The sequence below is a fragment of the Lynx rufus genome, unplaced genomic scaffold, assembly GCF_022079265.1.
Source record: "Lynx rufus isolate CCGP_SWC_20201006 ecotype Redwood Valley unplaced genomic scaffold, mLynRuf1.p SCAF_8, whole genome shotgun sequence".
Classification (NCBI taxonomy): Eukaryota; Metazoa; Chordata; class Mammalia; order Carnivora; family Felidae; genus Lynx; species Lynx rufus.
Genome location: NW_025814896.1, coordinates 27,168,094 through 27,195,995, shown reverse-complemented (window position 1 = coordinate 27,195,995; position 27,902 = coordinate 27,168,094). Strand labels below are relative to the sequence as shown.

Below are 27,902 nucleotides of genomic sequence, written 5' to 3'. Positions count from 1 at the left end.
TCTCAGTTATTCGGATGAGGACTTGTAGGGAGCAGAACAGCCTGGGATCAAGGAAGCCGGCGAGCACCGGGGCATGGGGTCCTCAGGTCTCTCTCTCCGGATGGATGCCCACCGCAGCGGTCCAGAGTTCCTTTCCCGACCGCTCGCGAGTTGCTTAGCAACTGGTCGCCCGGCCCTCCGCTTCCAATAGAGGGCGCGCGGGCGGGGAGACGTGAACGCGCACGCGTGCGCGGCGCGGGCCGGCAAGCGGGGCACGTCACTTCCTGTTTCTTTAAGGGAACGTGGCTTTTCCCTGCAGCGCCTGTCTTCCTGTCTGCGTCTCTGCTGCGGCGGCCGGAGCTGGAGTCGGACCCCGAGCGCAGCGTCGCCATGGACTCGGCCCTCAGCGACCCGCACAACGGCAGCGCCGAGGCGGGCGGCGCAGCCAACGGCACGGCGCGGCCGCCTTCCACGCCCGAGGGCATCGCGCTGGCCTACGGCAGCCTCCTGCTCATGGCGCTGCTGCCCATCTTCTTCGGCGCCCTTCGCTCCGTGCGCTGCGCCCGCGGCAAGGTAGGTCGGGTCGGAGGCAAAGCCGCGCGCGCTTTCCACCTCCTCTCCGGGACGTGACTGACGCGGATCCTTCCCCCACCCGCCCTACACGGGACAGACACTACCTCTCCCCGGACACTGACCTTTCCCGGCTTGGATCACCACCGCTTCCCCACCACATCCGGGAGCTGGCCTTAGGTGTCCCGGGATCTGACACCTTCCCAGATAGGGGACTGGCTTCTACCCGCAATCGGACCCTGACACATCCCTCCCTCTCCGTGCATCACGCTGCAAACACTGTCAGCCTCACATGCGACTCGGGCATGTATTGTTCTGAGCCTACTGGACCCAGGCAGATCGGCCGCACCCTCTGCTCTGCCTGCTCATCCCATATGGGACGCCTCATCTTGGGCTCTGGGTCAACCCCAATCTGTACCTGATGGGGCGCTGGTCCTGACAGCTGAGTGGTACAATCCCTTGTCATTCCTCCGTTAGGAACTCTGCCTCACCCACCCTAGGGCAAGTTCTAGGATCCAGGTCCATCCCTAAGCTGTGACACCTGTCTAACTGGAATCTGTGAACCGCAGTGCGCTTTCCTAGAACGCCCAGATCAGGCCCCTGCGCTGCCTCAAAAAAATTAACCCAAGGATATAGCCGCAGCTGAGGCCCCAATTTTTTGCATCACCTCTCAAACCACTTGGAAGTGGGTTTGCCAGCCCCTCGGAGCCTGACACCGTAGCACTTCTCTTTTTTACCAGGCATAGACCCTTCTTTTGCTGGTTTGCTCTCCCTGACTGGTAGACACCTCCTACCTTGGACCTGTCCTGGGCTGAACCCAGACCCTACCTCAAAGTAGCTTTTCTTCCTGTGCTCCCTAAAACAATCTCTCCACCAACTTTGGCTTACCTGCTGAGGAACTAAGCTGCTATGGGCCTCTCTTAGGAGACTAGGCCAGATCCACTCCTGACCTTCCTCAGTATATGTCCCATTGGATACCTAAGAGGACCCTGGCACCTTCCACCCCCTGACTTCCTCCCCTCACCCTTCTTCCCTATATTAAGCTCTCTCCAGCCCATTACACCGGTGGCTTCTCACTTCCTGGCACCCTCTCCCCTCCTGATCTGTAACTCCTCCCTGGCCCAAACCTGAAATTGAACCTAAGCGGAAGCTGTCTTACCCAAAGAGGGCAGGTCCACAAAGCAGCTGCCACTTCGGAAACTGCTCAAGCCTGGGTTCTCAAAACATTACCCAACTTGAGGGCTGGCACCTTCCTTCCCCAAGATCAGAGGACCTGCTGTTAGCTCCTTCTGTGGACAAATACAAAGGGGAGTAGTCAGGCAGGGCTTAGGTGGCCCCATTTGCCTGCCTTTCCATTCTGCCTCTTCTAAGCAGAGTTCAGATGGCTTTCAGCCTCCCTGCCATGCCTTTTGGGCAGACACTTGTGGGGGGTGGGGGGCGGGGGGGGGTGCTGAAATAGACCAGGACAAAGGAAAGTGAAGGTGGCATGGCATGAGCTGATCTGAGGGGCTCCCAAAACTGAGTAATTCTCCTTGGTGTCTTCCCCACAAGGATCACTAATCTCTTAAGAAGACACGTTACTGACAACAGAATTTCCTGAACCTCCACTGTTGTTGGGGGGGCATGCTGCAAAAATGAATCGGTCAGAGCTCTGTCACCAAGGGCTTTAGGTGCCTGAATGGAGAAGGAATAACTAGTTATGTGATTGCAGTACAGTCGTGCTGCAGAGTTTAGGGAGAAAGTTGGAGCACACCTGAGGCAGGGCAGAGAGGCTTTGTGCTGGAGGTGGGCTTGAGCCTTGATGCAGACGTAGAATTTCAGCTAGAAGACATTCTAGGCAGAGGAAACCAGGTAAGGAGCTGTATGAAGCAGTTTAGGAGGTGGTGGAAGGTCTGGTGTGGCAGGCACAGAGGGTGTGCATAGAAGGGAGCTTTCGATCCACCGTAGCCTCTAAATACCTCCGCCACCGTCTCCTGCAGGGTAGGGGAGTTAGAAAGCTGCATGAAATCGCAGGCAGCCAGACCCACCACCGATAACTAGGATATTCTGGGAGTTACAGAGCCTTCACCATCTTTGCTTCTCCCAGCAACTGAATGGGACAGATGGAGCCAGTTTTATTTTCCCTGCGGTTCAGAGAAAGAAACTGAGAGTCAGAGAAATGACTTCTCATGATCCCTCTGCCAATTAGGGACAGAACTAGGTGTTGCTAGATCCAGTCCAGGTGCCTCCAAAGACCCACACAAGTGGCATTTGGGCCTAGGGGAGAAAAAATAAACAAAACAAAACAAGGCAGACAGCTCCCTTTTTCTACCCTGACTCATGTTTCCCTGGTCATGTGGCAAGGAGAGAGAAAAGTTAGTGTGGGGGCCCAGGAGTTTTGATTTCCCACCAGTGTTAGACCTTAAAGCCAGCTGAGCGAGGGCATGTGAGGACAGAGTTCTCCCGGGAGCCAAGTTGTCCATAACAGGCAGAGCAAATTGTGAAATCATGGGGAGAAGAAGGTGGAGCATCCAGGAGTGTGTTGGGAAGAAGAAGCCATGGGGGGAGCAGCCTGAGAGGGGTGCCCATCCCTGTCAGAGACCTGTGTTCCCAGAAGGGAGCAGATCCCAGCCCAGGCAATAGCTGGGGATCAGATTGCTTCCCGAGGCTCTTGGCCTGTAACTCAGAGGAGCCCCTCAGCCAACTGGACTGGGCTCCCGCTGTGTGCCAGGCCCCGGGCTGGGTACCAGGGGTGCTGGGACAACGAAGGCCAGGACCTGCCCTCCCGGAGCTTAGTCCCCATAGAGAAACAGATGTGTGAGCAGCCGCCTAAACCGAATCCTGACATGCCTTCCAGAGGAGAGCACAGCTGCCTTTACACGGATGGGCGCAAGTTCAGCGGGCGGAACAGGAGAGAGGGAGGCGTGGCACCGCGGAGTGTGTTCAGGGAGGCAGTGAGCACTGTGATGTGAGCCGGGGCAGGGGCTGGGAGACCGTGACAAGAAGATGCTCAGGCAGCCTGCAGCCTTCCTGGGCGACAGCATCCTGAAGGCAACACAGCAGTTCATCTTCGTGGTTAACAAAGCGACCACACACTGGCGCTTGTAAAGCCGCGCGGAAGTATAAAGGAAGAACCTCCTCAGTGCCACTCCTCGAAGGAACCCACTTAGCTGTTTGGTGTGTAATCTTCCAGAACTTGTCCTGTGTGTATACAAATGTATTATGCGTGTGCCTATGTGTATACACGTACATAGGTTTATTTTTACAACAGTGGGATTTTACAGTACTTACTGCTCTGCAATTTGATTTTTTTTTTTTTTTTTTCCTGCTTTAGCCCTATGTCTTGGTCATTTTTCTATGTCATTACATGCAGATCTGCCTCATTTTATGGTGGGGAGGGTGAGTACTGCATGCTCGTGGCATAGATTTCCAAAGGCGCAGAGGGGCACATGGTGAAAACCCCCCACCCACCCCTGCTAGCCATTTTCCCTCCCCAGAGGCAGCCCCCCTTACCTGTTTCTTGGATGTCCATCCAACAAATTCGTGCCTTTACAAATAAATAAGCATATGCTTTCTCCCGTCTTTGTTGTATAACTTCTATGTTGTTATAAGTACTCTCTTTTTTGCACCTTGCTCTTTTCACCAAATATATGCTGGAGATCAAATACGTCAGTACATACGGAGTGGTCATGTTGTTTAACAGCTACATAGTAGCCTACCTGTGTCCCACAGTTTGTTTAGAGCACTGGTTTTCAAAATGTGATTTCCTAGACCAGCAGCGGCGGCATCACCTGGGAACTTATTAGAAATGCAGATTCTGAATTAGAACCGAAGGTGGGCCTGGCAGCCTGTTTTCACAAGCCCTCCTGGCAATTCTGATGTGTGCTCAAGTGCGATTTAGAGTCCTCCACTGGTCGTTCAGACGGGTGTCAGTCTTTTGCTATTACAAACCATGCTGAAATTAATCTAATACATCTGTTACTTCACACTTGTCTGTGTTTGTGGGATGATTTTTTTTTTTTTTAATCTGCTGGGTCACAGGCTATGTGCATGTTTGACTTAGATGGTTTTACCACATTTGCACCATAGAGGTTGTGTAAATTGTACACCCCCACCAGCAGTGACCTCAATTCCTGGGTGATGGCTGTGTGATAGTCCAGTCTCCAGGGCTTTCTGAGCCAGGTACGTATATGATACAGTCAAGCCCAGGCTTCAGAAAGCGCTCCTGGCAGGGTCAGTGATGGGCGGGAGAGAGGACAGGAAGGAGGCTGGTGAGGTGGTCGTGGCGAAGACTCAGTGGGGCACAGGATTGGAGTGGGTAGTGCTAGAAACGCCTACGAAGCGGAGTTGTGGTGACGTGAGTGAGTGAGTGTAGTGGAAAGGAGAAGAGACCCTGGGGTCTCCAGCTGGGGTGTCAGAGGAACACAATGGTCCACAAATCCCAGATCATTTCTAGGGCATGGCCTGGAAGCAGTACTCCCAGAGCTCAGGCCGAGCCAATGACTTGAGGTTGGGCATCTGTCTTCCCTCACTACTTTTGCTTCTGCCCTGCTAACTGAACGTCCAGAATGTCACTGGAAGCTAAATTTATTTCTCCTATTTGTGTCAGCTTCCCCCCCACACATATTCTCTAATTACGTTTTGCGTTTCGGGAGCTATTGTGTTTGCACGAGAGCGTCTGGCTTAAAAATCCACATTGAACTGATGGAGCATCCTCATAACCTTTTGTATTTTTGTAATGGTGAAGGTCAACTGTTTTATGGCCACAGGCCCCCTGAGCATCCTATCACCGCTTTCCAGCAGGAATTTCCAGGTAGGGAAGGTACAGGTCATCTAGGAAGTAGGAGCTAAGAGTTGGCACACTAGAACCAGAGTGCCTCAGTTTGAATCCTAGCTCTACCACTCACCAGCTGTGTGACCTTAAGCAAGTTGCTTCACCTCCCTGAGCCCCTGTTTCCTCATCTGTAAAGTGGAGCTCTTAAAAATACCTGCTTCATAGAGTTTTTGCGAAGATGAAATCATGTAAAGCACCTAGAACAGTGCTTGGCATCTAGAAAGCTGTCTGTAAATGTTAGGCTTATTACTGTTGTTGTCACATTTCCAGTCTCCCATTCAGACCCAGCATTGCAGCATGGGTATTTACACAGTCACCCACCAAGGAGACCAGGTTCCTCTGTATAGTGGAGCATGTGTCCCACCTTGGCTTGTTGTCAAGTAATTTTAAGCCTCTCCCCACCCAGGTCACTGGGCCGAATTAAAAGGAATATGTGGAAATGAGCCATAACACCGGTTTGTAGGTGAGGCCAGAGTCCCATGTGTTCTGCATCTGCAGCTCCCTCTGCCTTGTTCCCTACCTTGTACACAGAGCAGATTCCTCAATTCAGCATTTATCTCGCTCCTGCCCCATACCAGACCCTGCGCTTGACCTTCAGGGCCTTGCCCTGCTTTCATGTGATTCCCTTCTACACCACCACCACCACCATCACCATCATCATCTTACAGAGAGTCTAGACAGCTTGTGTGATAGCTCAAGGCACAACACTAAGTATTTCCAGTGCAAAAGTCATAGAATCCTGAAGCTCATACAGGATGAGCAAATCGAGGCTTTGAGAGAGAAAATGACATTCCTGGGTCTCACAGCTGAGAAGAGGCAGAACTGGAAGTCGGGCTGGGCTTTCTGACGTCAGAACCTTCTCTCGACCATGTGGCACTCGTACTGGGTATCACACCGGTATACATCTTACTTTGTCACGTGTCACATTGTATTGTGATATTCTGTTTACACAGCAGGGTCTTGGCCCGCCTGCCTGTGAACTCTCTGAGATCAGCAGCTGTCTAATTTATGTTTGTGCCTAAGCTCCTGCTACACAGGACATGCTCTGGATTTGTGGAGGAATTTTCCCAAGCCCCCCCCTAGCACACTGCTGCCCAAAGCAGAAACCTAGGGCCAGGGGAGAAGGAGGGAGAGAGCCCTGCCTCTTTCTGTCAGTACCACTCATCTGCCCCACTCCCCACCTCCCAGCAGAGCTGCCCCCGGGGGCTCCGGAGACGAGGGTCTCCCTCCCAGCCCGGTGCCTAGCCCACCTCAGTCATGCGTGTTGGGGTTTGGTGAAGTGCCTCCCACTCACCTCTCCCTGACCATCATGGCTCCTCATGCAGTCATGGTACTTTACAGTTCGCCAGGCTATTTCACATCCCATCTCATTTCGTTGAAGTCTTTTGGCCCTTTTAGAGGTAAATAAAGCTAGAGATTGTGCTCCTGTTTGACAGATGGGTAAGCTGAGGCTCAGAGAACAAGGACTTGCCACAGTCACCCAGCAAGCTATTAATAGAGCACTGCATACATTGGCCATGCTTTACATGCGTCATTTGCAGGTGTGTGACTTATCTGTAGGAAAAATTCCCAGCAGTGGAATTGCTTGGTCAAAGGTATGTGCATTTGTTGTTTTTTTGGGGTTTTTTTTTTTAAGTTTATTTATTTGTTTTGAGAGAGAGAGAGAGAGAGAGAGAGAGAGAATATCCCAAGCAGGCTCAGCACTGCCAGTGTAGAGTCCGATGCGGGACTCGAACTCACGAACTGTGAGATCATGACCTAAGCCACAGTTGGACCACCAAGCAACTGAGCTACCCAGGCATCCGCATTTATGGTGTTGACAAATATTGCCAACACGCTCTCTGCAGGAAGACCGATTTACCCTCCTGAAGGCACCATGGGTCAGGCCCTGTTTCCCCACAGCCTTACCAGCTCCACCTGTTAGCCAGCATGGGGACCTTTGCCATTCTGATAGATGAAAAATGGAATCTCTGTGTACTTCATTTCAAGTTTCTCTTACTAAAAAAGTGAGGGTGAACATTTATACCTGCAATTGAGAGCTTTAGGTGGTTCCTGCTCTGTGAACCTTCTCTGTCCTTGGACATGTGCAAATTACAATTTGATGCAACTGCCAAGTCGTCCTCCTCAAAAGGCTGGACCAGTGTATACTGAAACCTACAGTGTATGTGCATCCCCGTTCCCCCGCCCCCCCATCTCCATCTCATAACCATTTAACGGGCTTGCTGCTCTCTGCCCCCCTCACCTTCCCCTCCTGCAACTTTCCTTCCATCCTTGAGCAGAAGGCCTGCCTGAGCCAAAATCTTCCCTCTCTGGGCAACTTCCCCTTGAGCATGTTTTGTCCTGTTGGTTTTTAAGAGGCAGCTGTGAGCCAAAAAATTAATGAGACTCTACGGCTGAACATGATCCCTTGTCCCAGGCTTGCTGGTACCTTACTCATAGGACAGATGTGGTGATGGTGGACTCTCGGGCATTGTGACAAGAGAACTTCACTTTGACATGGGCAGAAGTCTCATCTGGCATTGCTAGGACTTCAGGTAGCTAGGTTATGAATAGAATTACACATATAATAGGAATTGCCTTGGGGGGAGTAGGCTTAGCGTGGTGGGAAATCTGGGAAAGGTTGGTGGCAGGGACATTGGCCAGGTCCTTGAGGACTGAGGATCCTGCCTAGCAGAGAGGGCATGGAGAGCGTGATGATCTTGAAAGCTGTTGACTCTGTGTCTTTTTACTATAAATTTAAACCAGAATTCTACTACCATTGGTGGATTTTCATTAGAATGTTTTCTGGCAGGAATTCTATGAAGCTGATACAATCCCTGTGCTGCACTGTTGCTCTACTTTCATTTTTTTCCATTTTTAAAGTACTGACATTATTTTGACTACATTCAGGTTTTTTTTCATGTAAATATTTATCCTCTGTCATCTCTTCACCCAAATCGCGTTGTCGCCAACTATGGCATCTGCCATTGTAGATTTAATTTTGGCTTTTACTCTTACCAGATTCACTTTTCCCAGTCAGATTCCTTAAGTTTAAGTATTGTCCAGATTTGCTTCTTACAAGTTGGTGTCTTCCCACATACAGTGTCCGCGGCTGTTGTTGATTTGTTTCTACTCATACCTATTGGATAAAAAATTCATCCTGTTGAGCTAATCCAGAAGGAAATTGGGAATAGTTCTCACGAGGTCTAGGACTACTCTAGTGTTACCAGTTTCCAGGGTTTTTCCTCTCGGTTATCATATACTGGAACTGCTCTCGTTGTCACCCTTCTCCCCAGATGGGCCACATGTGCCCCGTGTCCTCCCTGGACTGTCCCTATCGGGGTTCAGATCTCCCCAATGGCAAAACGGCAGGGTAGACCATCTTGCTCCAGACCGTCTTTGTCACACGGACACGTCTTGGGTCCAGAAGACGTGGAGGGGAAGGAGGTGAATGAGCTGTGGCCTTTGGAGGCCCGAACCACAACCCCTGCTCACAGCCACCTTTCTTGTCTGCTCCAGAACGCCTCGGACATGCCTGAGACTATCACCAGCCGGGACGCCGCCCGGTTCCCCATCATCGCCAGCTGCACGCTTTTGGGGCTCTATCTCTTTTTCAAAGTAAGTCCTTTGCCACCTGTGTGTCATTTGGTTTCGATAACTTTATTTTGTTTTGTTTTGTTTTTCCCATCACAGGCGACATGCATGTTCATTTGTAGAAAATAAAGAGCAGGGGGAAAACCATTAATCATTCACCCCTAGACCGACTCTGTAGAGATAACCACTGACGGTGTTTGGAACTCATTCCCATGGTCTTTATTTCTCTTCTCCACGTAGCTCTTGTGTTTTGTTTTCACGACGCTGTGTTGGTTGCACTGTCGTGTTCATGCTGGGACGGGGTGTGTAGCTTGTGTCTCCGCCACGCCTCTGCCCTACTAATTGCCTTCTTCTTTTTTTTTTCTTTCTTTTTTTTTTTTTTTTTTAATTTACCGAGGTTTATTTTCCCAATAAAAGTTACACAGGCTCAGTGTTGAAAACCTGGAAAACACAGAAAAGTAAAAAGGGGAAAACAGCAGTCATCCAAAACCCCACCACCAGAGACAATCACAGATTCCCTTTGGAGGTGTGTCCTTGTTCTGTCTTCCCGGTGCGTGGTTGTCCGTCGCTGTGGCCGCGCGCGGCCGGCGTACTCACTTGCGTAGCTGCTGCTTTCCCTCCCCACTAATGACGTCATGGGCATTTGCTCACGTGACCTCAAACTCTTCTTACGCTTCCGTGTTTTTTTTAACGCAGCACATAATATCTCCCGACTGTGAAAGCAGTGGTATCTACGGAAAACTTAAAGGGAGGGGAAGATATCAAGAGAGGGAAGAATACGCAGAGGTGATGATCACTGTTAACATTTGGGCAGGTCTCCTTCCAGGCTTTTAACACGCACGCTTTTAACGTAATTAATCGTCCTCTTGTAACCGAAGCGGTGTGTCTTTTGGTTTTGCGGTAGTGCTGCGTCACAAGCGCTTTTGTCCTGGTCACTGAAAGTTCCTCAAGAAGGACTTTTAATTTACATTTAAGACATGTTTTCATTTTTAAATGTTTTTATTTTTGAGAGCGAGAGAACAGTGCGGGAGGGGCAGAGAAAGAGGGAGACACAGAATCCAAAGCAGGCTCCAGGCTCTGAGCTGTCAGCACAGAGCCCCACGCGGGGCTCGAACTCACAGACTGCGAGATCATGACCTGAGCCGAAATCAGGCGCTTAACCGACTGAGCCACCCAGGCGCCCCTAATTTACATTTTAAAAATACACTTAAAACACTGTTTTCAGTCTAAGGGAAGGTGTCAGTGAGCCGTAAGCTTCTCCCTAGCGTAGCGTCTTGTGAGTCATACGCGTAGATCTACGTTTATGCGAAAATTTAAAAGCATAGATCTGTGTCAGATAAAGGGTTCTTACCACGGAGATATTTTTGTATCAGCAAAAGTCACATCTACCTCATTCTTTTTAGCAGCTGCTTGTGGTTGTATTTTACGGAGGTGGCCCCGAGGGATATCTAATGCTGGGCTATCACCGCAGGGCCGTGTGAACATCACGCACAGTATTTTGGCCCGGCCCGTATTCTCAAGTGTATCTGCAGCGGGAGAAGCAGGTCACATACCACCTCCACTTGTCATTTGAATAGATAGTACCAGATCCCTCCGAAAAGACTGCGCTCATTTACATTGCCTCTAACAGTTAGGAGTATGCTGACTCCCCTGTATTTTCACCTGCATGGAGCAGTATCCGAATTCTTTCCCAGTCTGTGAGTGAGTCAGAAACATAATTTTTAACGCCGGTTTGCTGTTCCATCGCTCCCTCGTTGTTGGATCAGAGCTGCACTTCTTAACGGTTTCAGGATACCCCCACAAGCAGATTCCCCACAGCTAACCTCCAGCATCCCCCTCACTTTAAACAGAAGAGGCCAGGGGCGCCTGGGTGGCGCAGTCGGTTAAGCGTCCGACTTCAGCCAGGTCACGATCTCGCGGTCCGTGAGTTCGAGCCCCGTGTCGGGCTCTGGGCTGATGGCTCAGAGCCTGGAGCCTGTTTCTGATTCTGTGTCTCCCTCTCTTTCTGTCCCTCCCCCGTTCATGCTCTGTCTCTCTCTGTCCCAAAAATAAAAAAAAAATAAAAAAAATAAAAATAAACAGAAGAGGCCATCCCAGTTTTTACTCTTAAAAATAAGAGTGTATCAAATAACGTTAGGTATTGACTGATGGTTTTTTTTCCTGGACCTCGGGTGAAGAGTTGAATTTATTCCCCGCTTTGGTTCACAGCCCACGATCATGCGTCTGTGCCAGGCTCCCCTTCACCCCTAGTGCCCGCCTCCATTTCCCACCTCATCTCCCTCTCCACGAGCAGCACCTGCTCTGATGCGTTTGCTTTATGTCCTCAGATGTGTGTCTCCTTATAAAATGTACGGTGTTAGTATATCTGTGTGTGTCGAGAGTCTAGCTTCCCTAAATAGAACTGTGTGGTACATCTCCCTGTATGCTTTCTCTCCCCCCATACCTCTTTTTTTTTTTTTTTTTTTTTAATGTTCTTATTTTATTTTTGAGACCATGCGAGAGACAGAGTGCAGTCAGCGGAGGGGCAGACAGAGGGAGACACAGAACCCGAAGCAGGCTCCAGGCTCCGAGCTGTCAGCCCAGAGCCTGACACGGGGCTCGAACTCACGAACTGTGAGATCGTGACCTGAGCCGAAGTCGGATGCCTAACCGACTGAACCACTCAGGCGCCCCAGCCCCTATACTTTTGAGAGCGCTCTGTGGCTGTCTCTACATCCAGCCCATTGCCCCCAACTTGGCTTTTGGCAGATAATTCTCAAGTCTCTGCCGTGCTGAGTGCCAGGGATACATACCCAGGCCCTTGCCTCAAGACCTTCTAACGTTTTTACTACTTAGGATTCTTTCCTTCAGCCAGGTTCCCTCTGAGAGAAATTTCTGGCAGCAGAAGGCATGGGCATTTTTCTTTAAAGCACTGGATGCTCAGCCTGTCCCCCTCTCCAGGTAGGTAAGCCCCAGCCTGCCCTGTGGCAGAGGACACAGCATACCTCTTGCCCACGTCTCTAGAGGGTCCATCCTGAGATTTCTGAGAGGCAGCTGGACAACACAGCCAGCGGATTCTCACCAAACTCTGGGCTGGCAGCTTGTGGAGTGGTTTGCCAAACGGTGGTAGCCCTCAGCCCCTTTCCTCCTCTCCCGCCGGGTGGGACAGAGAGAGTTTGTAACGTTTTTCAATATCCTAAAATTTATCTTCTCCTTACCTCATTCAAAACTGATTATTCGAGGCAGCTTATAAAAATTATACCCAGCAGTGTAAGGAAAAAAAGTAAAGGAAGAAATTGGGGTGAAGGAGAGAATTAAAACAGGAGAAAACAAAGCCTTGGGTAAGGACCGCACCCTGACCCCAGGCTCTAAACTTGAAAGACTTGTACTCTTGTCAGAGTGACTCTGAAACCCGTGTGGCTCTGAGTTTCTAACAGCTGAAGCACAAAGAAAGCCAGACCTGGTGCACCATTCACAGGCCGCACAGTCAACCCACTGGGTAGCTCAGAGTTGCAGCCAGAGAGGTTTCCCCAAGGGCCCACGTGAAAGGAACGCAGCCGAGAGGTTATGCCGCATCTTCTAAGACACGGCCCACATGCCATGGAATATGTCCATGGGGCCTTTTCTTTTCCTAGTCACATTATAGGCCACTGCTTTGCTTATCTATTCATTCTGCAAACATTTATTGAGTGCCTGCTATGTACAAGGCCCAGAGTGAGAAAAACAGCTGACCCATCCCTGCCCTCGAGGAGCTTCTTATTAATTGGTGGAGGTGGACACCAGTCAATCACATCGATAAATGTGAAGTGACGGTCCCGGGAAGCATCGCAGGGGCAAGGTCTTTAGCACCAGGGAAGCACGGAAGAGCCAGCCTGGCTAGCGGGAACCTGCTCCTGCCCCCACCCCACCCCTGCACCCCCCATCTCAGACAGCAGCACCTCCGCTTCTGCTGGTCCAGAACAGATCCGCTGCTCATCCCTTCCCTCCGTCCCCCAGCTGAGGGCACCATCCTCCATCCGCCGACTGTGCAGTGCCCTCCTCACCAGGCTGTCTGCTTCCACCTTTGCCCTGTGGAGTCCGTCTTCCACACAGCAGCATGGGATCCTCTCACGCCGTCAGGTCAAGTCATAGCCCTGCCCTCAGCCTCCAATACCAGCCTGCCTCACCCAGAAGAATCTAGTTTTTCTCGTGGCACTGCAGGGTTTCTCTCCCTCTTACCTTCCCAGCTTCATCTCCTGATACACCATCCCATTACTCCTTCGGCTCCAAGCTCACAGGCCCTCACTGTTCCCCACACACATAAGCAATGTACCCACCTCAGGACCTTTGCACTCACCCTCACCTCTGCCCCAAATGCTTCCCCTGCCCGCCCCCCGCCCCCCCCCCCGGCCCTCCAGTATCCTCACAGCAGCTCTCTTGCTTCGTTAAGGTTCTCCTCCTGAACAACAGAAATCTCTTCCCATTGGGAGGCTTTCCCTGGCCACTTGTCTACAGGAGCAGCTCTCCCCTCTTCTCTCTGTCTCCTTGCCCGGCTCTGCTTTTCTGAGCAGCATTACCCCCTGACAAAATATAGTGCATATTTGTTTCTTTTGGGATTCTTTGGCTCATGAACTCCACGAGGGCAGGGACTTGTATGCCTCATTCCTTGCTGTATCCCCAGGGGCTCTCACGATGCCGTGCGCATAGTAGGCAATCAGTAAATGTGAGCTGAATTGATGAGGGGTGGTTGTACCCAGGAGAGCTGCTCCGAGCTGAGAGCTAAAGAGGGAAGAGTGGCCTAGGCGAGGAGAGAAGAGTGTGTACACAGGCTGGCTAACTGTGCCGGGGCTGTGGCGCCGACAAGGCCCTGCAGAAGGGCCACTGTGGCCACAGCAAGTAGAAGGAGAACAGTGTGGCATGAGCTGCAGCTGAGAAGGTCTGCAGTGACCGTCGGGGGTGGTGAGGGCCGAAGTGAGCGTATGAGTCTCGAGCTTATGAAAGCGAGGCTTGAAGTAGGGGAGCAGCGAGGGGAGATAGGCGTTTAGACAGATTCCGTAACAGCCTCCTTGCGAGTGCCTGGTGCCCCTTTGCCCCATACCACGGCTACAAACCCTCCTAAAAACAAACTCAGCAGAGGGTGCGGAAAACATGGAGTGAGATGGCAGAGGCTTCCCAGACTCCTGAATTTACAACAGTGACAGCTGGCTTCGGAACACAGTGAAAGAGAGCTTGACAGTAAGGCCGAGAAGCAGAAGTCAGGGCCTGCTGTTGTAACTTCCAGCCATCACCATGGGAGGAGTCATCCAGAAGCACATAACGTAGAGGATGGAGCCAGGCACGAGTGACTTGTAACTAGTGTGCTTGGGGCGTTGGTGGCCGCCGTAGGGGGCTCCCTAGATATTTGGGCAAGGAGAAGGAAACTTGGAAGAGGGCATTCTGAGGTTCAGATGACTGCCTTGGGACTCTGCACTCCAGACTGTCCTCCCCCGTGATTCCCACCCAAGGACGCTGAGCACAAATCTATTCCCTGTCTCCCGATAGCGGGGCCACCAAGCCCAAAAGTACAGACTCCTTTGCAAGTGCATCTGAGGACCTGAGGTTCCTCCCTTCTTCTCTATAGCCACAGGAGCTAGAAGGCCCCTAGCACTCCCTGAGGTTCTTCCTGACACCGTTCCCTAACTCCAGCGGGTGAGACCAGCCTGGAGAAGAGAAGCGGGGACTCTGGTTTCCTCCTAGCCACTGGCAACCCTGACTTCCTGTTTCTTTTTTTATTTCTGCCTCAGATATTTTCCCAGGAGTACATCAACCTCTTGCTGTCCATGTATTTCTTCGTGCTGGGGATCCTGGCCCTGTCCCACACCATCAGGTCAGAAGGCATCTCTGCAACATTTGAAGCAGCTTTCTCAGGAACCAGTACAGGGTCTTGGATGAGAACATGACCTTTGGCGTCATTCAGAGCCAGGTTTGAATCCTGGCTGTAAAACCCAAGGGCACCTTTCCCCTGTGTTACACCGTGGATGACCTAGAACAAGAACCTTAACCTCTGGGGGACACAGTGTCCTTACAAGGAGTCATAAGAGTATCCAGTGGGTGTTTCCCACCAGCACGGTTGTTGGGAAAGTTAATTTGTGAGCAGTAACGTGATGTCAGTCGTCACGGTGCTGAGGTGGGGAATACCAGTGCCACCTGCCAGGTGTTGTAGGCTGTTGTGCACCAAGCACTGAGCCCGGCTTCTCCCACGTGATCTTATTTCATAATGAGAGAGAGGCAGTATAGTGAGAAGAGTGCAGGCTCTGGAATTTGATTACCTGAATTTGAATCCAGACTCTGCTACTTAATAGCCCTGTGGCTTTGGGCCAGGTATTTAATCTCTCTGGCCTCAATTTCCTCACCTGAACGTGGGGGAAAATAACGGAACCTTCCTCGTGGGTCGTGTGGAAAGCTTTTCACATAGCATCTGGCACCTGATGTGTCCGGTGACTTAACTGTCGTTGCCATTATTACCTGTGCTCATCTGCCAGGTCACTTTATGAGGTTAGCTGTTGCTTTTAATCCTGTGTTATCTTCAGAAACTGAAGCTCAAAGAGATTAAGGAATTGGCTAGGATCACACATTGGATAAGCAGCAGAGCCAAGATTCAAATCCAGGTCTGGGTGACCCCAGAAGCCCATCTTCTCACTGCCAGCCTGCTAAGACTGCCACGTGCTTATGTCCGTTCTGTGGGGATGAAGGACCTAGGCCAGAGGCCCTCAGGGGTTGCTGCTGTTAACGTTGTAGACAGGCCAGTTCTCCGTGTGTTGTAAACATTTGGCATCCCTAGCCCTGCTTACCAAATGGGAGTTGTGTCCCCAGCCCATCCCCTAGCTTGTGACTACAAAAGCGTCCCCAGCTGTTTTCACCTGATCCCTTGGGGTGGTACAGCCTCAGGTTGAGAACCACTGACCATGAGGTGGTCAGCAGACCAGGAAGTTCCCAGAAGGAAGGAACTCAATTTGTAGTCAACTTTGAAGGGTAGGAAACCTGGAAGAGGTGTGAAGGAGAGGGGGAAGCCAGGAGCTGGAAGGTCTATATGCAGTGAAGGCACAGTCAGGATCTTTCCACAGTAGTCAGAGAGAAAGCTAGAGAGGAAGCGCAGGGCCTGCTCACCAAAGGCATTGGAAGCCATTTGAGTTTGGCTTTGCTCCTCTAGGCACACTGGCAGGACAGTGTGGTTGGTAATCAAGAGCATGGGTTCAAGAGACAGTTGGCCCTGGGACCAAGGCCGGCTCTGCCGGCTGCATGATTTGTGTAAGTTTCTCAAGCCATCTGAGCATCAGTTTCTTCACCTATAAGACAGAGGCACTACAGCACCTCCTCATTGGGGCGTGGGAAGGAGCAAGCGAGCCACATCTATCACCTGCCTGGAGCTCGGTGCTGGGCACACTGTGAGTTGTGCTTCTGGCCCAGGGTCGCATACTTGAACTCTGGTCTTTTGACTGAGTTCATTGTTGTCTTCAACTATACCTACCCTTTACCCACAAAATCTTGTTCCGGCCATCTTACGAGAACTTTAGTCCGGCCCCGTCCTTAAAATTAAGGCTCAGAGAACCTACCTAGGTAACTTGGACCTAGCAGCAAGATAGAGGCAGACCCGGTCTCAAAGGGCGGACCTTTCTATCTGATGGATCTGGGGTGGGGTGGGGGCAGTCACTTCCAGGCACTGGGGCCCCTCCTTCCCCATGATGATTAGGATCGCCCTCCCCCCCTTTCACCCATCCCACCCCTGCATCTGAGAGGCTTGAGATTCCCAGGCCTCTTGGTGGCCCAACCCCCACCTCAGAATGAGAACCCAGTATATTTTGTTTGTCTGTCTTTTAACTAATTCATGATTTTGACTGGTAGAAATTACTGACGGGAATAGAACCAACAGCAAACGGAAGTGCGTGTAGTAAAAACTACGTCGGTGACCGAAACTTCATGGAGGAGTCATTTTCTTGATAAAGTTGAGGGCACAGTATTTGACACATGGGAAAATCCGACGTCCTAAGGCTAACAGATGACCAGGGACAGGCAAGGTGTTCACCGCACAGGGTCAGGGCTGTCCTCTGAAAAATTGCATATGGACCAAAAACAGTGAAAGAAATTGCTTTGGAAAATTTACAGGGAAAAGAACTGATCAGATGCAAATAATCTTAGCAAAAAGGGCGGAGGGCATAATTTAATCACGTTGTTTAGAAAGCTGAGCCAAAAATTAAATTTATTTTTCTTCTTCAGTCAAATTGAGTTTCCTCAAATACTTTATGGAAGAAAGTCTACAGCGTTGTTAGCATTTCCATGAGCTGTTTATATCCAGACTTGGAGTCAGACCTCTGTCGAGATCCAAACCAGAGGGTCTGAAGGTGGGATTCGGGGAAGGTGTGGCTCCAAGGGGTTGTGTGACCACTGGGATTCACAGCTGGTGGGAGCAGACGGGGTTTTGAGCCGAGGTCTGTCCGACTTTGCAGCCCATGTTCTTTCCAATGTGGTGAGAGTAAAGGGGAAGCAGAGCTTGGAGGGGGTGACTGGCTGTCCCCTTGGAGCAGTCCTGCGGTCCCCAGAGGACTGGGGTGGGGAACAGACCTGCTGAAGGGCTGGAAGAGCCCGCCCCGAGCCAGGTCAGCCCCGGGAGGAGATTCTCATGGATCCTTCCACCCCCGCTGCCATCGCCTGGCCGGCCACCTGCCTTCACCTCGTACAGCCACCGAAACTCGAGCCCCTGCCAGCACCCTTCCTGCCAAGGGAACCTCAGCTTATTTTTATCATATCTGCGCTGACCTTTAGAGGGAAAAGGGCCCACAAGGCAAAAATCTGCCACCCCGGGAGGAAAAGGCCAGTTTCACTGCCCCTTGCTTTCCACTCCCAGGGGAGAAGGGCACCAGGATGTGGTTTCCCAGCAGGAAGCGGTGACCTTTATTTAGGTTTGATGTGAACCATCAAGGGCCAGAAAGAATCTGCCTGCTACAAAGTCTGCATTCAGAGGCATTCAGCAAGCGTTTGCTTACCACCTGCTTCCCAGGCACCAGGCCTGTGGTGGGTGGGGGTGAAGGTGATGAGACAGGACCCCTACTCTCAGGTTCAGCCTCACCAGCCAGGTTGCTTGACTCCTGTCCCATGTCCTCCAGCAGCCCTTCTTTTCTAGGGATAACCAAGTCGTCAGTCTAGAGACTTCCTACTTTAAGTCGAAGCTGCAGTCGAGCTTACAGGGTGTCGAGAATTCATTTAATACCCTTAATAACTAAGAGAAAGATATTATCGTAGTGTTCCAAATGATCCAGATGAAGAGACCGTTGTACAGAACAGTTAAGTAGCTTTCCCAAGGTCACGCAATTAATCAGTGGCCGGGTCAGGATTTAAAGCCAGGAAGTCTGGCTCCCAGAGTCTGTGTTCTCAGCCATTGCACCCTGCTGGTTCCCAAGTTCGGCATCAAGCTCCTCAGGAAGAGACCGAGCTGCGGTGAAGGGCTTAGCTTCTCAGCCTTTTCTCGGCCTCTGCTTCAAGCTCTGGCCCAGCGTCTCCCAAAAATGATTCAGCAAACGGAGCTGAAAGTAGTTTCCAGCCTTACCTGTCCCAGCGTCTGCCCCCCACCTCTTCAGAGCCCTCCTGTGGAAGCTTGCTCCCGGTTCCGTCCTTGTGCCCACTACACTTCTGTTCACAAAGCCTTCTCGTTCATGGCACAGCCCTGCAGACAGGCGTTGGCTGTGTGATGAGTGGGGAAACTGAGGCCCTAAAATAGTTCTTAACTCCACATCTTCTTTCTCTAACCTCCAGGGTCTTAGAAAGGGAGCTCTCTTTCCCTGCCTTTACTGCTGTGCCCTGGGTACCTCTTGGCCTGCCTCCATTTACCTACCAGTCGGGAGCACCATCCTGGATTTGCCCACCTCATCTGCCATTGTCAGTCTGATCCGGTGTTGCCAAATGCTTTTGAGCTCATGCTCTGGACAAGTGCCAACGCTGATGGACACTCACAGTTCTTACCTCCCTGCTGTGGGTCCAGAGCTGGACTAAAGCCTCTTCCCTGCCTTCTCTGTATCTTTACAGCAACCCTTTCAGACAGTGGTATTATTACCCTGACATACAGCTGAGGAGATGAGCCACTGAAGTGAGTCGCCCAAGGCCACACAGCCTGGTATATGACAGAATAGTCTTCCGGGCTGGGCTACCCCCAGGGCCAGGCTGGGCCAAGAGGTCCTTATCTGCTCATCTTTCTCTGAAGGTGATCCAGAAAAGAATTTCCGTTGCCTGCCTGGCCAAGGCATAGAGTACACTGGATAATCAGAGACAGTTTTTCCAGAGATGAAGCTAAGCCCATCCTGAGCAACAGAGGCCTCATGGAAGAAGTGAATGTGAGGTGCTTCCCCCCACCCCCCACCCCCCACCTTGGGGCTGTGATTCATCCAGCTAATCGAGTCCAGCTGAGTTTATAAAAATCCAGGCCTGACAAGTCATGGAGTCAGAGGTAGGCAGTAGCCATCAGGTCATCTGACTTGATAGGTCTGGAAGGGAGTCCAAGAATAGGCATTCTTGACAAAGGACTCTCACAGAGACAGCAAGCGGACCAGGCTTTGGCCTCTCTTGATGTCCTAAAAGTGCACTTTACATGGAAGTCTGCCCCTGCTTCGTGCTTCTTGGACGATAACCAAGAGGCAGTGTGGAAGCACTAGGAGTCCAGAGGCCTAGGTTCGCGTCTCAGCTCAGAGACCCTCGGCTGTTGACCCCGGGCGGTCACTAACTCTCTGAGGGTCTCTGTTTCCATCTGTAAAATAGGGACAATGACTCTTCCCCACCGGGGCAGCCGTGAGGGTGCCAGAGGGCAAGAGCTGTGAGTGGGTGCCTCTGGGGTGGTGTTGGGGCTGTGACTGCCCGTGGGGGCCCAGTTTGCCAACCTGCTTTGTCTTTCCTTCCAGCCCCTTCATGAATAAGTTTTTTCCAGCCAACTTCCCGAATCGACAGTACCAGCTGCTCTTCACACAGGGCTCTGGGGAGAACAAGGAAGGTCAGTGCTGCCCGCTTTCCCTTGCCTTGGGGATCTCCCACCTCTGTTCCCCTTTGTCTCCAAATTCGGGGCTCTCCAACAAAGCGAGTGATGGAAAAGGTGGGCTCTCGAATTACACCGCCTGGGCTCCCGTCCCCACTCTGCTGCTACCTACACATAGGACTCTGGGTGAACGCCTTTACCTCTCCGAGCCTTGGGTGTTTTGTTGGGTTTTTTTTTTTTCATCTGTAAAATGAAAATGATAATCTAGTACCTCCCTCATAGGCATGTTGTTGGGACTGCGAGTACGTGATGAGGGGAGCACTCAGCACCCTGCCTGGCTCACAGGAGCACTCAGTCAAGCTGACTGTCATGGCTCCTTGTGTCATACCTACTTTTAGTGTGATTACTCTCCCACCAAGACTTGGAAAAGGGGTTCTTTGGCTTGAAAAAAAATTGAGAACTATGAGGGGCGCCTGGGTGGCTCAGTCGGTTGAGCGACCGACTGCAGCTCAGGTCGTGATCTCACACTCCGTGAGTTCGAGCCCCACCTCAGGCTCTGTGCTGACAGCTCAGAGCCTGGAGCCCGCTTGGGATTCTGCTGTCCCCCCCTCTCTCCGTCCCTCCCATGCTCATGCTCTGTCTCTTAATAATAAATAAACATTTTTTAAAAATTAAAAAAGGGGCGCCTGGGTGGCTCAGTCGGTTAAGCGTCCGACTTCGGCTCAGGTCATGATCTCACGGTCCGTGAGTTTGAGCCCCGCGTCGGGCTCTGTGCTGACCGCTCAGAGCCTGGAGCCTGTTTCAGATTCTGTGTCTCCCTCTCTCTCTGACCCTCCCCATTCATGCTCTGTCTCTCTCTGTCTCAAAAATAAATAAACGTTAAAAAAAAAATTAAAAAAAATAAAAATTAAAAAAAAAAGGCTAAGCTTACACCACAGAGTCTTTGGGGTCCCAGGTTTCATCTGTCTTATACTCTGCCACACTCGGGTGGCCCTTAGGCCCAGCATGATGTACCGTCCCTCCACAGGGAGGGAGAGGCAGCTGTATCATGGGCCCGTTTTAGCTACAGGGCAAGCCAGAAGATGTGGCCGTGAGCTAACTGACCTCATGTCCAGTTAAAAATCTCCAGGGTGCTATTACTGCAGAGGAGAGAACAGAAATTGGGGCCAACCAGCAGTCCACTCCACTCCAGAATCTGAAAAAAATGGCTGCACTCCGTGATCGTGGGCAAGCCCCACCACCTCCCTAGGCTTCCTCACTAGGAAACTTGAAAGTGACAGAGATTGGCTGTAAAGGGACGTCTACCGTAGGGCTCCCCACGGGAGCAGACTCGGACTCCCTCCTGCTTTCTCTCCAGGCCTCCCACTCTTACCTACTTCTTCTTCCTCCTTTGCTGGTGAGGTAGGGCTGCCAGCAACCTTCTTGGTTTCCTTTGGTGGCAAAGTAGAGAGACTCCTGAATGAACTGGGACCTAGCTAAAGACTGGGGCTCAGTGGCAGCTAGTATTCATTGAGCACCCACTGTGTGCCAGGCACTGTGCTGAGTGCTTTCTAAGGACCATCTCACTTGGTCCCCGTGGCGGCTCTATCGGGGAGGTGCTGCAACCCCCTTGTTACAGAGGAGGAAACTGAAGCTCAGAGAGGGAACTGCCTCCCCCAAGGTCACCCAGCTACAAATGCTGTGTCTGTGCTTCCGGCACCTCGGACCACCTCCCACTGACCCTGTGCCAGGCCTGAGTTCTCTCTGGGCCTCCAGTCCCTCCGCTAGGAAATCGGGGAGGGGGGGGTGCTGGGGAGGCTCTGACGGTGCCCACAGCCATGCCCTCCTCCGTCCAGGGGCTGACAGGTGGGAGGGGCAGCCCCGCCCCGGGGAGTGGACTTACCCGGCCTCTCTGCCCAGAGATCATCAATTATGAGTTTGACGCCAAGGACCTGGTGTGCCTGGGCCTGAGCAGCATTGTGGGCGTCTGGTACCTGCTGAGGAAGGTAAGGAGCCAGGGCCCGGGGGAGGGGACGTGGGGGCAGAGGGGGCAGATAGCTGATCTCACTCCCCCCTTTCCCCAGCACTGGATTGCCAACAACCTCTTCGGCCTGGCCTTCTCCCTTAACGGGGTGGAGCTCCTACACCTGAACAATGTCAGCACCGGCTGCATCCTGCTGGGCGGACTCTTCATCTACGATGTCTTCTGGGTGAGTCGGGCAGGGACACAGAGGGCCCCTCGCTGCCTCCTCCCTGTCTCTCTGGCCCCGGTGGCAGTCATCTGGTGGAAGGCAAGACCCCGGAGCGGGTCCTCTCTGGGTCCGCTTGCCCTCATCTGTGAAACGATGAGAGGACAGACTCCCCCCTCGGCTACGAGCCCATGGTGTGCCCGGTGCCTTCCAGCCACCCTCGCCTCTTCCCGCTGGTGGCCCTGGCAGGGCACTTCCTTTCCCATGTCTTCCCAGCAAGCGAACTGAGACTCAGAGTTCAGTCAGGCAGGGGCGGTTAATGATGATGAATGGGCCCAGTGAGGGCACTGATCCGAGGACAGAGGCTGCTGTTGGCAGCACGCCCTGGCACACACCAGCCCTGGGCCGAGGGACCTGCCACACACACTCCCGACAGGCATTGCCGAGGCATCAAGGTCATCCTGACTTAGGCCCCCTTTCCCTGGCCTCATGCAGCCTCTCTCCACCTTAAGTGGGTGGTACCGAAGGACTTTATCTCTTGGGAGGGGCAGAGCCCTGGGCAAGCAGGAGGCCTGGCTGTGGCCATCAGAGGCCCTCTTCCAGCTCCTTCGAATCGTCCGTTTGTTGCCCAGAACCAGGAGCCCCATGAGGTGTCCATGTGACCAGTATCGGTGGCCACCTAACCTCAGCTTCACATCTGCTCTGGAGCGCCTCCTCACTCCTTGCCCCTCCCTGCGGATCTCAGGCAGCATCGCATCCAGAACCCCTACGACAGCCATTCTTTCCCACCTGGCCCTCACCTCCCTCCAGACTCCTGTCTTCTCCTCCTAGGTATTTGGCACCAACGTGATGGTGACAGTGGCCAAGTCCTTTGAGGCACCAATAAAACGTAAGTGACCACATCCTTGTGGGGAGCCCCTCTGCTTCTGCCTCATGGCCCTTCCCCTCGTGGTCCTGTTTTGGTCAGTACCTCTCCTTTGGCTCTTCCCCATGCACCTCCTCCTCCCCCAGGCTTCCCTGTGTCTCAGGCTGGTTTCTTTCCCCTCTTAGACTCATCTGGCTGTGTTTGTGCGCAGCCACCCTCTGCCCAGGTCCTGGCGTCCGGCCGCTCGGGCCCAGTGGAGTGTGACACGGGATGAGCTGGAGGGAAGCCAGTACAGAGGGGGCATCTGACACAGCCTGTGGTGGGGCGTGCGAGGACTCTCCAGGAAAGGAGATTCCACGCTGAGACCTGAAGCCTCACTGGATGCCTAGCTATGGGCGCCGTCTGTCCCAGACCCCTCCCACTGCTCAGGTTTTGTTCTTTGGTGTAGCTACCCGTTGTATAAATATGAGAAAGTCTAGCTGTAGGCACCTAGGCGTCAGTGAGCAGTGTGGAAATTTTTTTTTAATTTTTTTTTTAATATTTATTTATTTTTGAGACAGAGAGAGACAGAGCATGTGCAGGGGAGGGGCAGAGAGAGAGGGAGACACAGAATCCGAAGCAGGCTCCAGGCTCCGAGCTGTCAGCACAGAGCCTGACACGGGGCCCGAACTCGTCAGCCGTGAGATCATGACCTGAGCCGAAGTCAGATGCTCGACCGACTGAGCCACCCAGGCGCCCCAAGCAGTGCGGAAATTTTATCTCACGCTATAGCAGGCCCATGGCAGAGCGTCTCAGGAGTGAGTTAATGACCCTCACAGGGTGGAGGCCCCAAGAGCTGGCTTGCTCCAGTGTCCACACCACCGTCTTCAACACGTTCCCCTGTCCCTTCAGCTCATCACTCCATGGTCCCAAGCTGGCTGCCGCAGTTCCTAGCACTAACTGCCCATGTCCAGGGGCAGAGAGGGAACTTTGTGTCTCTCTCATCAGAGAGAGATTTTTCCCCCACAGGCCCAAATCCAAACTGGTCATCAGCAAGGAGGTGGGAAAAGTATGATTAGCTTTACGTTTAAGGCTCAAACCAATCAGTCACCTCCTGGGATCACGAGACCCAAAGAAGAAGATGGGATGAGTCAGGCCGATCGCAAGGAAGAGGGTAGCGTCCTGTTGGGAAGGCATCGTCATTGAGAAGTGAGCGCCACGGGCACTTGGCAGCCAGGGTGAAGCCAGCCTCGGAGAAGCAAGAAATAACTGTCCTTCTCACAGTCATACCCACCACTGCTGCAGACTGGCCTCCATGAGCTAGACAGGCTCCTGGCCAACGCTGCTCCAGATGCTATGGTCCCGGCTCAGAGACCCCGAGGAAAGGACTTTCTGCCAGCTTGGGCTTGAATAAACTGATGGGGCCCAACCCAGCCCATGAGCCAGGCCCTCCCACTGGGAAGATGGGGTATCACAATGGACAGGCCTGGGTCACTGCCCTCCTCAGTGTCTGGGAGCAGAGTATTTGAATTGGCCGTCCCCCAGAACTAAGGATGTAAAGCAAGGCAGTTCTCCAGCAGGAGAACAGATGCTGGGCCAGCCGGAACAGCAGCTATTCCCCACGTGCTGTGATAGATGAAGCCAGCCAGGGTGCCAGGAAAGCTTTCATGAAGGATGAACGCATGTTTGCGGAGCAGGCGGGAGCAGTATGCAAAGGGCAGAGGCACAGAAATGCATGGAGGGCCCTGGGAGCAGAGAATCGGGGAGGGATTCTCATGGCTGAGTTTAGGGGAGCAGCAGAAAAGAGGCCAGGTTGGGGAAGTCAAGAGTATCGTGCCAAGAAGCCTGGGCTGCCCAGTGGGCGGTGAGTGAATTACTGGAAGACTCTGAAGGGGGAAGTGACACTATCATACTTGGGTTCCAGCGTGGGGAGAAGCCCCATTGCTCTCTGCTGCTAGGCGTAGAGCTCAGGAAGGATAGCACAGTGGTTAAGTCAGGCTGCCTGGTCTAGAATCCCAGATCTGACACTTGCTGGCTGTGTGGCCTTAGGCAAGAGACTTCGCCTCTCTGGGGCCTGGTTTCCACATCCGCCACTTCGAAGTGGATGGTAGCAGGATTGGAAAGATTGAATGAGGAGATCTGTAAATCACTGTGACTATGCATTCAGTGTGGGAAGAAGTGGGAGGGGAAGGGCATCTCGGTGTTCGCTAGGGAGGCACAAGCCTCCCCCAGTTTACCTCTGCTTACATATCATTGGCCAGAGCTAGACCCCACAGCAGGGTCTGTGCTAACAGCTCAGAGCCCGGGGCCTGCTCCAGATTCTGTGACTCCCTCTCTCTGCCCCTCCCCTGCTCGCTCGCTCTCTCTCAAAAATAAATAAAAACATATCAAAATTAAATTTAAAAAAAGAAGGCATGGGGTGACGGTTAACAACGTGTGCAAATCATCTGATCCTCACACAGCCCTATGGGGTCAGTTCTGTTATACCTGTTTCACAGATGAGAAAATTAAGGCACAGAGCAGTTAAGTAACCTGTGCAAAATCACAAGCAGAGCCAGGATTCAGACCCACTCAGTCTGACCCTGAAGCCCACACCTAATTGCTCTCCTGCATAGCTTGCAAGATGCTGTAGGTGAAGTCCGGTGACAGCCACCTCTTGCCATAACTGGACACACAGAAGGAGGCATTTATCTCAGTGTGTGTTTATATAAATAAGCAGGTGGGTCAGCGTGGTTTTCGAGTGGGGGGGGGCTTTAAGTACAGAGAGTGTAGGAATGTGGCCTTTTCCATTCAGCATATCCAGAAGGAGCCTATAGCCGGGGTGCTCCCTGCTGCGGACCAGGCCCACCCCCTGTCTCTACCCCTGCTGTAGTGAGACGGAAAGCCTTTGAGAAGTCAGCACTGCATGGGCTCTTTGGTCTCATTTGTACATGTGGCTTTAGGGTCAATCCCACTTAACCAAAGGGTTCCATAGCTATCAGAGGTCACCGAAAGGGTATGGTGTGTGAGTCTTAGCTTCGATTCTTCCTCTTCTAACCGGCCGTGATTCCAGGTGGAGGCTTTGCCGTTCAACCTGTCAGCATCCTCTTACTTCCCCTGCCCCCTTGACCGCAGGTGTGCAAGTTTTGTGTCACAGAGGTGGGGAGCCTGGGAGGTGGTCTGAGCTGGGCTTTCGCCGATTCCTTACATCCCCACCTCCCCCCCCACAGTGGTGTTTCCCCAGGACCTGCTGGAGAAGGGCCTCGAGGCAGACAACTTTGCCATGCTGGGACTTGGAGATATCGTCATTCCAGGTGACGGGGATGGGGTGGGGGCCGCAGTGCGAGTGGTGGAGGGACTGAAAGGTGGGGCAGGAGCACTGTGAGACAGTCTCGCCTGCCGGGAACCTGGAAGGGTGAGGCCGGGCGATTCCAGACACCCACCCCGTGGCTCAGCCCAGGGTCTCAGCACACATTGTAGAGCGCCAGTCACATGCCTGGCCCTGAGCTGGGTACTGGAGGGACGGCAGTGAGTGAGACTGTCCCCACAGAGCTTCTGATCTGACGGAACACACCTTACTTGAGCTGCAAAAGTGTCTGTGGCCGACCGAACCATGTTGTGAAAAACACAGTTCATGACCCTTCTCACACCTACACACGTACGCTTCCCTTGCCAATGTTTATAGGTATTACCAATATGCTAGAACTGCCAAGGCCCCTGTGGTCCTCCTCCCCCAGCTCCCAGGAGAATGTGCCCGAGTGTGTGGACACAGGCGCCGTGAGCGTGGGCTCCTGTACCCTGGGCAGAGGGACGTGTGGCACGCGCCTGCTCGTCCACATGAGCTGACCTTTGAACCGTCTGCATGTGGGCGCCAGTGCACCTGTGGCTGTGGGCATGCATCTCTGGGGGCCCACAGCCTTGCCTTGGGGTGCCGGCAGCCTGAACCACCAGTCAGAAGGCTCAGAGCTGCTGCTCTGCGCGTAGCTGCAGCGACTGTGCCCGGGATACACACATCCTGGTGACAGGGGTCCAAAGGGGACACTTGTTCGTGTAGTCCAGAGGCTCAGACTCAAAGGATCAGAAGCACCCCTGGTGCTTGCTTGAAAGAAAGAACAAATGAAAAGCCAACCTATTCTTCACTCGAAGAAGTAACAGCAGTTCTAATAACCTGAGGTGGCACAGGCACTTCCGTCGTGACACTTGGGATTTTGTGTGCGGTAAGGCAGCGGTTTTCTCTTTTACCAGTGAGGGAACTGAGGCTCAGAAGTAAATGGACTTAACACACCTTCACACACTGGCTCAGGGCCAGGGCCAGGACTCAGGTCAAGTTGTCTGTCTGCAGAGACAGAGGGCTTCACTGTCAGAACTGCCCTCTACGAGCGGTTACAGTGAGAAGAGGATGATGAGCACAGCTACCATTTGCCAGGCACCTGTCTCATGCCCACCACCGTGCCGGATGCTTTTCATACAGTGTCTTTGCTGCTCCTAGCAGCCCAGGGAGCTAGAGGGTATTTCCATTTTACAGATGAGTTAACTGAGATTCAGAGACTTGCTCACGTTCCTGGGCACGTGGGGGTATGGTCTTGAACTCAGGAGTTTCCATAATTTGCAGTGCTGGGAGGCAGGGAGACGAAGTTCCGTCAGACAGAAGAAATTGAATCCTGGAAAGCAGTCAACCCACTGTGCAGGGCACCGACTGCCCCAGGCACCCCCGCAGACTTCCCCGGTATCCTTGTTGGCTATAGTTCTGGACTTGAGGCGTGCACGGGGCGTCACTGCACGTCCCTGTGTATCTAAGTCTCTGAGCAATTTCTGTAGGTGGAGGTTGATGGCACCCTCACAGCGCCCCAGTGATGCTCTTCAGAGGATAACGGGTTGCTGCAGACCGTTGTTTTGAGGACCAGATGCGTTACTAGGAGTGAAAGCTCTTAGCAGAACTCTGGCCCCTGGATTGGTAGGAGAGCAGATGTAGAATTCGGCCGTGGGGGGCGGGGGGGGGGGGGCACTGGGTTCCCAGCTTTGTTT

General features: G+C 52.6%; 1 protein-coding gene across 5 annotated transcripts in view; it reads left to right on the top strand.

Annotated features, from left to right (window-relative positions):
* Nucleotides 1–286: 286 nt before the first annotated feature.
* HM13 (histocompatibility minor 13) overlaps nt 287–27,902 on the top strand; it is a 39,277-nt gene continuing 11,661 nt past the window's right edge. For 3 of the 5 annotated variants that reach the window (XR_006960122.1, XM_047068003.1, XM_047068004.1), the window contains exons 1-8: nt 287–552; nt 8,861–8,959; nt 14,677–14,759; nt 19,816–19,904; nt 21,786–21,871; nt 21,950–22,075; nt 22,886–22,943; nt 26,108–26,191. Coding sequence is in view for 3 of the 5 variants with exons in the window: in XM_047068003.1 (XP_046923959.1) it covers nt 370–552; nt 8,861–8,959; nt 14,677–14,759; nt 19,816–19,904; nt 21,786–21,871; nt 21,950–22,075; nt 22,886–22,943; nt 26,108–26,191 (808 nt within the window). In the remaining 2 variants the exon portion in view is untranslated. Of the gene's footprint in view, nt 553–8,860; nt 8,960–14,676; nt 14,760–19,815; nt 19,905–21,731; nt 21,872–21,949; nt 22,076–22,885; nt 22,944–26,107; nt 26,192–27,902 lie in introns of all 5 variants that reach the window. The other 2 variants (XR_006960121.1, XM_047068002.1) reach the window with 1 other exon arrangement.